General features: G+C 33.1%; 1 protein-coding gene across 1 annotated transcript in view; it reads right to left on the bottom strand.

The window, feature by feature from the left end:
• Positions 1-3,857: 3,857 nt before the first annotated feature.
• The window catches only part of LOC107190665 (sodium/potassium-transporting ATPase subunit beta-2-like), a 28,324-nt gene continuing 20,247 nt past the window's right edge, over positions 3,858-11,934 (bottom strand). Inside the window, exons 2-7 of the mRNA XM_015579512.1 lie at positions 11,408-11,548; positions 8,544-8,660; positions 6,008-6,189; positions 5,125-5,226; positions 4,488-4,659; positions 3,858-3,999 (exon numbers count right to left, since the gene is read on the bottom strand). Coding sequence (XP_015434998.1) covers positions 3,887-3,999; positions 4,488-4,659; positions 5,125-5,226; positions 6,008-6,189; positions 8,544-8,660; positions 11,408-11,548 — 827 coding nt within the window. The 3' untranslated portion in view covers positions 3,858-3,886. The remainder of the gene's footprint in view (positions 4,000-4,487; positions 4,660-5,124; positions 5,227-6,007; positions 6,190-8,543; positions 8,661-11,407; positions 11,549-11,934) is intronic.

Genomic DNA, 11,934 nt, shown 5'->3' with positions numbered 1-11,934 from the left:
AACGTAATGGAATTAAAAAAACCGTTTGAATTAGTTGAACTAGATGTTACTGTATTTTGAATGCCCATTGCGAATAGATCTCTTAAACGTGACAAAGGTAATATATATATTTTGCTTCTGGTGTATCTAAGTGTATCGTATGCGTACACATGTATTTTTATAGATAAGATTTTCGTCTTTGGAATCACAAATTCTTGTCATCTACTTATACTACCGTCAATTGTAAAATATTAAATATCCTTAAAATATTCTTGGAAAGGTTTATCTTTTATATTTATTGTTGCGATCGACTATTATTTAATGAATTATTTTTAGACATGTATTGTAATGGCGAAACTCAACCTTACTGTCGTAAAATTACAAATAATGTACATGAATTGTCGTTTTCCGTTGTTACGATTAGCATTATTTATAAACATTACTTATAAAAAAAAAGTAAAATACTCTTGCAGTAAACAATTACAAGTGTGTACGTGGGTACTAACAATATCTCAGGATATCATATCAAAAATTATTGTTCAATAAAGAAAACTGACTGCCTCAAAATATATCCCAAGGTTGTTATTATTCTTCCTAATATTTTGGATAATCTGATTGCAGTAAAATATTTCGAATATAAGCTAGTGAATCTTAAAAATGTTTCGTTTCTGTTATTTACAAAATTACTATATTTATTTATAAGATTATATTAAAAAATATTAAATTACTAATAATTTTGTATATGTATTATAATATGTATTTTATTCTTCTACACGTTGTGTGTAACGAACTTTCACTGCGACGCTGTGGCTGAAATGTACGAAAATCCTGCGGTATTCAACGTGTTAAATAAGTAAAGATGATCAAAATTTTGTCGTGTTTGGTCTAATTTCAATCATAAAAATCTGACCAATGTGTTAATAAATATTTCATTAACGAAGAACCAAAAACAAAAAAGTTTCATCGCTGCATTCGTGTTGTTTCACCGATGCGCAGGCATTTAATCGTTTTTATGAAGGTTCCCAACGTCCAGCCGTCGGCTCATGAAACGAAAGCCGCTGGCGAGTTACATTACTGTAAATGTATTTCACAGTTTCAACCATGGAGGGGGTGCGGATGTTTCCATAAGTGACTTTGAAACAAAAATAACTTTGAATATTTCGTAAAGATATGGTTATTTTTACAAAGGATTAGTTAGTAAGACTTTGAAATTTGTAATAACATTGGAATTGATGACAGTTCGAATATTTCAAGTACCTGTAAAGATAAATAGAATATCAACTTTAAAAAATCTCAAAATTCTAACTCGACGTATTTTATCGGTATTATTGAGCGTGACATTGCAATGGTATGGCTAGATCCCAAATATGTATGCATGTATGTACACACATTTCAAGCTAACTTTTTGTATCCTGTATATACTATGTAGCGTGGAACCAAAACGGGTAGATTTCTATTAATCATTTTGTGCAAAATTGTCGGCCTTGCTGTTCGGCATAGTGGGGACACACCTTAATAGGCAAATGTGCAATGTAGAGTGTATGCATGAATTAAGGAAGTTTGTCGTCATTGAATGTGCGATAATTGACGTGACATTTTTTATAATGATACATACAACTATATTTAGGGTTTGTTAACTTCGAAAAATATTTTTTGTTTATTCAACAAAATACATCGTTATTACTATCAACATATAGTACCACAATTTGCTACGGGAAACGTCATAAACGATATAAGTACATACATTTAATAAGTACCTACACCGATGTATATGTATTTCTTAAAATTACTGGCATCTGTGTTAACGCTGTAACGCTGAGATCCTTGGTATCCTTTTTTTTCATTACGATTTTATCCGTAATGGTTTTCCTTTGTTGAGATCTACCGTTTACAATACATATGCATATTCTCGAAAAGTAAACTATGTATTCCACCTATTTCACAAAAGCACCAAATTTTGTCCAAAAATATTGACTTCAACAATCAGTTCTTACGAGAATAAGATTGTAATAACACTTATTAAATTTACGAATGAATTATATATAAACATGAACATAATATCTATGCGACTACTTTATAATATAATTTTCCTGTTATTTTTTGCACTTTCTACTACAATTTGACAAATTGACGATGCTCCGATTAAAGATATGCTGGCCGTATTTATAATATACATTAAAAAATAATTTACTCTTTCTGAAGCTATGAGATACGATAATTCTTAAAACAATTCGACGGTTTGGTAATTAATCTATCAATTGACACGTATACGTTGAAACTATAACTAACGGAGATACCAAATTAGATACGTTAAAATAGTATCATCTTTTTCTTTTACTTATCCAGAGTACATAAAATGCAACTTACTTATTGTTAGTTGCAGTACATACTTGGTTTATATACATAGTACGATATAAATAAGCAATATTATAACGACAATGAGGTAATGTTTTTTTAAATGTATTTCTTACACTATTTATCTTCTGTACTTTACTTGTATAAATTTTATTTAGATTACTGTTTCATTCGATTTAACACTAACCGTACCGACCGCCGGTCAAATGATTGGTTTTAAATACGGTACAAATAGGTATATAAAAGTCTCGGTACGGTTAGTCTTAACGTTTTGATCTCGGTAAATCTGAATTCTCACTGGTCATCTCTTCTATTTGAAGCATATAAATGATTCTCATTCATCATTTATACTTTGTTCATGTAGGAGCATTGGAAAAAATTAGGGTCCAAGCGTCCCTCATTTTTTTCAACGCTCCTACGTACACTTCTGAATGATAATAATACTTTTAAAATTGTTCAAAATGTTTGTGTGTGTGTCATAAGTACAGAATGGTGTATTCCTTCTTTTCTGAACGAAAACAAATTCTAGTTATTGTACTAATGACGTTAGACAGGCTGTTTTAAAGTGAAGCGATCAAATCCTGTCAGTACGTTCTACGAGTAAAAATGAGAAAGAAAAATGTTATATAAATTTAGGTTCGGAAATTGTTTGTTAAAAATTACTAGTGGAAAAAATTACGTAGGGGAAGGGCCTTCTACCATTTGATGTCGGGAACTATTGAAACGTATGCCAAATTAACATTTAGTTTAACATTTATTTCAGTGCTTAAAATAAATTTATCAAATGGTAAAAGGCCCCACAACACTTTTTCTCCTAGCGGAAGCTGAGTTTGCACGTGTCAGTGTACAATTTTTTTCTTCATGTTTCTCTTTATAAAATGTAGTGACAACGTTTGATCGTCTGACTTCGAAATACACTGTATAATAATATATGTATTGCGTGTTTGGTGTCTGTAATGTGTACAAGTGCTAATGATCAGTAATACCAATTATTAATCAGTAGACTGCGGATTTTTATGTAAAATGGTATTTTCTAAAGCAATTCATACAGAGAACAGCAAATGTAGGAATATGTTTCTTTTTTTATATGTCATATCAGGTTCAGAATAAACTAGAAAACTGATTGGATCTGATGAAAGGTTTGTTTTTTACTATATTTTAAAGACCTATATAGACTATAAATGCATAAAATCCGCAGTCTATTAATCAGTACAGTTTACAGCAATGGTCACGAACATACAATAAACATAATCCAAGCTGAGGTATGGATTCAATGTGCCGAGTGACGGAAATTGCCGATAGCTACTTACACGCCTATCATAACCATCATAATACTAGCAGCTACTAGTATGTATCTTAACTTCTCCGAAAGCGCCAACTGGCGTTCAGGATTCGAATTTCTTTAGTTCCATTCCTATGAAGATTATCATACTTTTGAAACTTGATTGATTTCCATAGTTTTTACAGTGTTAGAACGTGTTTCATGGCAGGTATTCGCACGATTCGATAGATTGCATTGCGTTGGAATTTTCTTTTAGGAAAACGGTTATGGTCATTCGTCAATCATAAGCTGGAAACGAATCAATCCTGTTAGATAGTCCTTAGTAGTGCCATATTTTATGTTCTTGGCCCATGCCCGACATTCGACGTTGATTATTCTGTTCCCTGAAACGTAATGAAAAGATCCTCGTTAGGTTGTTCATAGACAAATGGTGACATTGAAGTATCAAATTGAAATATAGAAATGCAGGGCCGTTCCTGGCGGGGGTGCACAAGGTGGCCCCGCACCTGGGCGGCCGCAGATCGTTTGTTGTAAGTAAAACTTGGATAGTAAGAATAATAATCATAAGTTTTCTAATGATTATGCAACTTTTAAACCAACAGAATTTAATCAAATTAATTGTATATGTAATCTTTGTAATAGTATTCGTATACAAGAAGGAACTATCTTTATGGACAGCCCAAAATAGCACCCAGATAGCACATATCACCTAATGACGCCTTGAAGACGGATTAAAAGCGCCTTAGACCTAAAATAGCCGTAAAATGGACGTCTTCAAGGCGTCATGTGCTATCTGGAAAGGGTTAAATTGTCGAAACAAAAAATGTTATAAAAAACTGCGCTCTAATTTGTAAAATCATAATCGACTTACTTGCTGGCCGCAGGAAATGTACAGCGACTACGGGGCTTAAGTAACCAGGAATGTTTTTGTATGGATAATAATATTTCGGAAATCCCTGACTCTTCGGGTAATAGTTTATTTCCCCGATGACCTCTTTGTCATGAGGATTTTCACCTGTGCATAATACCCACACGGTATTCAGCTGCAATGAAAGGAAACGTATATCCAATTAATTAAGAATAACGAAGGAATATAAATAAAATTGTTTTTGTATGAATTATCATAAACATTTTTCTATAATATATATAGGTATAGTATGTATACCATTTCAAAATTAATAATATATGTATGTTTAATTAGCTAATAAAACAAATAAATGTAAGATACAATTGTAATAAATATGGGAACATAAGTTAAAATTGCTGGAATTATTCAGCTTTTAGTTCGTTTCTTGCAAGTTTTTAGAATAATTATGCACTGATTTATTATTTGTAAAATGATAACTTTACAGTCCTGCATTTCCTGAAACTTTCTTAACGAGTTTTATCAATCAGCAGAAGTTGCACTTATAGATGACAAGTAGCTGTGATAAGAGAGCACAACTTTTAAGTTGTTTTTTGGTGATTTAATATACCGATTAACGCAATTAACTGACCGACTAACTAACCCATGAACTGTTGACGGATTTGATGTGTTCCACGAGGCTCGCTGGCATTTCGCTCGGCAAATTGGCAGTGTCATTATAACAGTCCGGTTCCCAACCGTATATCTGCAAAGTAAATAACACTAACTCATTCATACTTCAGTTAAAGGAATACTTTTATCTGGTGTAATTACACAAATAAGTATACCCATTAGAAACAGTATCAATGAGTTTCATAAAAATGATATTATTAGACTGCGGATTTTATGCATTTATAGACTCTACATAGAGATCTGTGAAATACAGTAAAAGACAAAACTTTCGTCGAATGCAACGACATTTCTATTTTATTCTTAACTCAATAATATACTTAAGAGGAGATAGAAATACGTACTTTTGTTCTTGTCTTCAAGAATTGTTTTATAAAATTTTATTTTGCATAACAATCCACAGTCTAGATATTACTATAGATTTGAGTATATAATATATAGTATACAGGGTGTAATAAAAATGTTGGAGGACCCGGATTAAAATCACTGAGGGTGACCTTTATATTTCGATAGAAAAGCAAAGTAACAACAAATTGATTACGGTACTACAAGTATACTCTCTTGGAAACCATGCGACTTTTGTTTGAAACATTTTTCTGTACAACAAATAATTTGCGAGTGATTTGAAGTCGACATGTTACGAGACTCACGCTGTATACAAAATAACAAGTTTATATAAATAACAAAACGAAGTTGGTATATTTCAGCGTATTTCTTTTTAACAATAAATACTTTGCACAAACAGCATTGTTACCAGCTGGATTGTTTTTTGTTTTAGATTCAGGTTATTGTGTTAGTTATGAAAATTCATGAGAGTTAGTTATAGAGGAAGTTAATTATAAGAATCTAAAATATACCCTGTTTAATTTAATGAAAACACAAGGGGCTGAATTGTTGAAGCCGTATTGTTGACTTGGCGAACATGGTCCCCAATTGTTCACGTCGACTGCGCAAACATGTCCAGGCTTCACTAGCGTGTCAAAACTACAAATCTGCTGGTTTCTACCACCATTTGGTAAAAGTGACGAGTTCATGTACTCTGCCAACAATCAACAATATCAAGATTAAAATGATATTATACAATATTGCAATTAATAATAAAACATTCAGAATATTTCATTGAATTTATCGTATTTTATATTATTATTATTTTTAAATTGTTTTATAGCCTTGCAGTGTGCGTTGATAACAAACATATAATATTACTACAGAGAGCCCTCGATAAATGATGTTACTATCGATTGGAGTATACAGGGTGGGGCAATAACTATGTCCACTTTGAATATTTCCGTTATTTGTAATAATATGAAAAAATGTTATGTACAAAACTTACACGGTACAGAGGGGGCATATTGTGACACAAACATTTTCTGCATGGGTGAAGGCATAGAGGAGATTTCAGGGTCATCACTATTTTTTTTAATGGAATGCTATGTTTTTCTTTATCGCGATGTGATAACCGGTGTTAAGACGACTTCAATGAGCTATAATTGAAGGTCATGCAAGGTCAAATGTGGTAGTAAAATAAATTTTCTTACATTACAGGAGATGCTCGAAGTGGTGACCGTTTGCGTCAATGCAAAGTTGCAATCTTCGTATCGCTGCAACACGTGCGTGACGTCGTTTCTGAACTTATTCTAGTACATGCTGTATTATTTCATAAACCCTCACTTTCACATAAACGAATGGTCTTGTAACATTGTTTATGTTGTGGCAATACATCGTGTATAGCTAGAAAAGTAAACATCTCATCAGTTCGTAACATTAACATGAATCGGTAGTCAGTCTCGGTCGATTGCTAAGTAAAGTAGCTGCGTGTTCATTAAAATGAAGTTTTCTTTTGAAGAGCAAGTGGATATGATCCTCATTTATGGAGAAATGCGACAAAATTCGATAAGAACTCAATCCTTGTATCCTGAACGATATCCAAACCGTATACATCCTTCGCACCGAACATTTCAAAGATTGTGCAAACAATTGAAAGAAACCGGAAATTTAGGTCCTCGTAAGAACAGTCGTCGTAAAAGAGCAACTGATGAAAGAAATGAAGTTGGTGTTCTTGCAGTTGTAGCTCATATCCCGCAAATTAGTTCCCGATAGTTTGAACGTGAGTCGGCTATCGGTAGAAGGAGCGTGCTACTAATACTTGCACGGCATAAATTTCATCCATACCATATTACCCTTCATCAAGAGTTACATGGTACGGATTTTATGAATCGTGTCGCATTTTATCACTGAGCTCTACACAAAATACAAATCGATGGAACATTCTTTTCTTCAATACTCTTCACCGATGAAGTTACATTTACATATTAAGCATGGAAATCTCTATTTGCATAATATGCATTATGAGAGTATCGATAATCCACACTGGTTACGACAACTTGAGCATCAACGACAATGTGATCAAATAATCGGACCGCATTGTATCGATGCAAATCTTACTGGCGAACGATATGCACACTTTATACGAAGTAGATTGGGGACTTTATTAGAAAATGTACCACTAAACGTTCGCCAAATGATGAGGTTACAACACGCTGGTTGTTCAACACATTATGCTCGGAGAGTAAGAGATGCACTGAACGAATTTTACCCAAATAAATGGATAGGACGTGGAGGATTAGTTTTTTGGCCACCTCGTTCTCCAGATTTAACCCCATTAGATTTCGTTCTCTGGGGAGCCTTGAAAAATGCTGTTTATCAAGAAGTACCCACTACACTAAAAATCAAATAAGACCATAACTTCGAAATGACGAATTTCGGTCTTGTTTGCGCATATTCCTCTCGGTTACCTTAGTTACCAACCTCTTTAAGAATTGAGCATCAGTATGCCTCGTGTAGCATCATACATCGAGTGATTGTGAAGTATAAACGTACCAATTCATAAGTATTCATGTCTTGAGAAATACTTCATTATGTCACCCGGTGTATGACAAATTCTATCGTCCTTGTCACAGAAAGCGAGAAAGTGGGGGAACCAAGGGTTCGAGTGACCTCTCATGCTCATTTCAGATGCGCGAAACAGTTATGCTCTTATTTGGCGTTTAGTGTACACCAGAAAATATGAAACAATGGATAATTTCAGCATGTGCTGGAATAAGTTCAGAAACGATAAGACATGCACGTGATGCAGCGATACGAAGATTGCAACTTTGCATTGCCGCAAACGGTCACCAATTCGAGCATCGCCTGTAATGTAAGAAAGTTTATTTTCCTTTACGAGGTTTTCTAACCTCATTTGGAACAACGGTATAGTCGGGTCCAGTTGCTAGACTTACTTTGTATATTAAATCTTACTCAATCGTACTTGTATGCTAAGACTTATTCTAATTGTTCATCTTGAGAACAGGTGATCAATTGAACGGGAAATAATGATTTCTATTTATTTACCTTCTAAGAATTCATCTAACAAGCCAGTCCATTTCTGCACAGACGCTGGATCCGACGAGCTGTACCAAATTAACGACTTTTCTTCTGTGTTGTTAGAAATTGGCCGAAAACCTAAACCTATTGAGCATATAAAGAAAATCATTACAAAGTTTAAAATATTTATCCTTTCTTTGGAAAAAAAATTCACTAAAACACATCAAATTAGATGTGTAAGTAATACATTTTTGTTAAAATCAATACAATTTATTAACCTAAACAATTACGTTGTTGGTAAACAAAAGGACAAGTTTGTCTCATTGTTATAAAAATAAATTTTTTCTTCCTGTATGAAACCATTAGTTTTAACATGAACAAAATTTCTTATATTAAAAATTTACGGTGTTTCTGTGATTATTTTTAAAAGGGAAATAGGAATATATTTTCATAGATACCGGGAAAAGCAGAGCTCACAGTGCGATCTGTTCGCCATAAACTTTCGTACATGATACTATTCCTGTACATCGCCCCTATAAATGTATTTTTACCCTGTTCCGTTTAGCAATTCTTTAGCGTGAATCTCGCAGTTGCTTCGAAAACGGTTGCGTTTGGTCACTGTCACGGTTCAAAGTTCGTTGGACTGTTGCCTTATTTCATACGTGTGATTGATAACACACCAGTCTAATGATAAACAACAGGAGACGAATCTACAATCGATTTAGGAAGCGTAAAACACTCGATGTTGATAAGGAATTGCTAAGCATAAAAATCGTAATTCTAAGTATAAAAGTATAAAAAGTAATATCTGAGTATAAAAAGTAATTCGTTGAATTCCAGTTGAAATAGCTACTAGATACAGTAATATTCCGATGAGTGCGACGTACTCGGGTCCACTTTTCAGCATTCATGGAAAGGCGAAAAAGTTTTCAGTTCCTCAAAAATTTGTTTTTTCCCCGAAACCGAGCTTCTGCTTAGTTTTTGTTTACTCTGTTTTGATTGGTTCCACAGGGGGACTTCCCCAATGGTGGGAATAACGCCGTTGCTCGTATCGCATTAATCGAGGGATCACTGTAGATATCTTTATAAAGGGTGTCTCAGCAAGAACTTGAATTTCGAATCGCGCGCCATTTTCGTCTGTCAAATGGTGAGTCAGTCATATTTGGCCGCTTTTTAGTTAATATATTGACATTCACAAAAATGACGCGTTACACTTTGGAAGAACGTTTGTTAATAGTGAAAACCCATTACAAACATTACAAACGTTGTTGCAAACCAAGTTTCCAGGTCGTGTCATCTCTCGTCTTGGAGACCAAAACTAGCCGCCAAGAAGTTGTGATTTAACCTGTTTGGATTATTTTCTCTGGGGTTTTGTTGAAAAGTAAGGTGTATGCAAACCACCCTGAGACAATTTCAAGACAAATCCACTGGCCCTTACTCTAGAACGTACTGCGAAATTTCGTCAAAAGAATATACATATACCTGCCACCAGACCAACGGTGGCCATTAAATCGACATTTTATTTCATGTTTAATGTCATTAATAACTCTGAAGGTATCAATAACAAAATGTAAAAAAACAATTAAATTAATGTTTTTTAATTTATTTAAAATTCAAGTTCTTGCTGACATATCCTTTAGATATCTACAGCTAGAGTATTTATAATAGAATAAATATTATTGCAAGAATGTTCTATTAATTTTAGTATCTTTTTATATAATCCCAAGTTGAAAATATTTTTTTATTATGAAACACGGTAAAATTGAAACGTTAATAAAGATTACCGAATATATTACGATACCCACGTTTGTGAATCAGTTCAACAAATATGAATTTTTCGAAAATGTACGCATTCCAGTAATCGCGGTGGAATGTCAATTATTCCGTATAGCTTTCTACTATGGTGAAACATGAGCATAAATGCGGAAATTGTATTTCTTTTGTGTATACTTACGATTATTTATTGAACAGATATAATATAATTAATGACTCTCTCTAAAGCATGATGCAATGGAAGGACCAGCATAATAAAGAGAAAATGAATGTTAATATTGGATATGTGGATATTAACGATAAATTATATAAACATTGCTGCTGTGTATAAAAATAGTGTCATGAAGATTGTTTAGACTAAATCGAATAACATTTTTATTTATTGTTTTTTATCTATAAGTCATTGGACACTTACAGCGATGTTGATGATCGAGTCAAATTATATATAATCAGTAATTTACTTCATTTTGTTAAATTTAATATTTATATTTTAGGAAATCATGTGATATTTGATCTCGTTCTGGAACAACGCGATCAGGAGGAAAAACTAATCTTCAAACTAAATTATCAGTTTATGAAAAAAAAAGTAGTAGATCACTTATCCGTATACCTAATATTTTTTATATTTTCATAATAATAATAATAACATTTATTTCGACGGGACAAAGTCCATTGATTTACAAAGAGATTACATTATATAGGTGACAGGTCTACAAAGATACATATGTAACGAGTTTATCGGAATATTTGGAGCGTTCTATTTCCCGGTAGATTCTAGTCTTGAATATTTTAGTGTCCGGATTAAAAAAATCAATTTGGTTGCTATTGGGCCACTATTGTTAAATCTGGATGTGTATGGTGAAGGTTTAAAAAGTGGGGGAGCTCTTACTGGTCGGGCAGGAGTATTGAAGTTTATTAGTGCTGTGATCATTGCATTGTTTGTTTGTCCGTTAATAATTTTATGCAGAAAACACATGTCCAATAGCACTCTTCTTGTTTCAAGCTAATTTATATTGAATTTTTGCATTGTCTCATTATAGTCGTGATCGAAAGGATGCATTGGTTTAGCTTATGTCTAGAAAATATTTAGAAGTATGAAATACGAGCTCTGAGTTTACCTGGATTTGTCCCTATCAAACTTTCCTCCAGAATCCATCTCGGTCGTTCGTTATTTAACGTAGCCAACAGTCCTTTCATGCAAATGGCAAACAGTAAGGCCAATACGGTGAAAAAGACAGCGTAGAATGCTCCAGTGATAGCTAAAAAGAGAACAGAATAAAAAATAAGTATCAGTGAGATCGTTTTTCGATGTTACAAATTTCAAGCATCTAGTAAATATCGAGTTTTTGAAACATGTTTGTTGAAAATATTATTAAATGACATGAATTTGTTCGTTTCTGTTTTTGTAGTGTTACTTAATAGATTACAGATTTCGATAACAAAATCCTGATTGTCTTTTAGCGACAAATTGAAATGAATAGATTATTGTAATTTATGTTATTTTACTAATTACATTTGTTTCTTTGAATAGTATCTTGGCAATGCTGTTCGTTGTAAACTTACTCATTAGGGTCGTTTCAATCTGATTTTTCCGCCAAATGATACCGCCTAATGATATATTATAATATAATAAAAGATATATTAT

The sequence above is a fragment of the Dufourea novaeangliae genome, unplaced genomic scaffold, assembly GCF_001272555.1.
Source record: "Dufourea novaeangliae isolate 0120121106 unplaced genomic scaffold, ASM127255v1 scaffold11, whole genome shotgun sequence".
Lineage (NCBI taxonomy): Eukaryota > Metazoa > Arthropoda > Insecta > Hymenoptera > Halictidae > Dufourea > Dufourea novaeangliae.
Note: the sequence above shows the minus strand (reverse complement) of the source record. Positions and strands in the feature narration are given on the sequence as shown.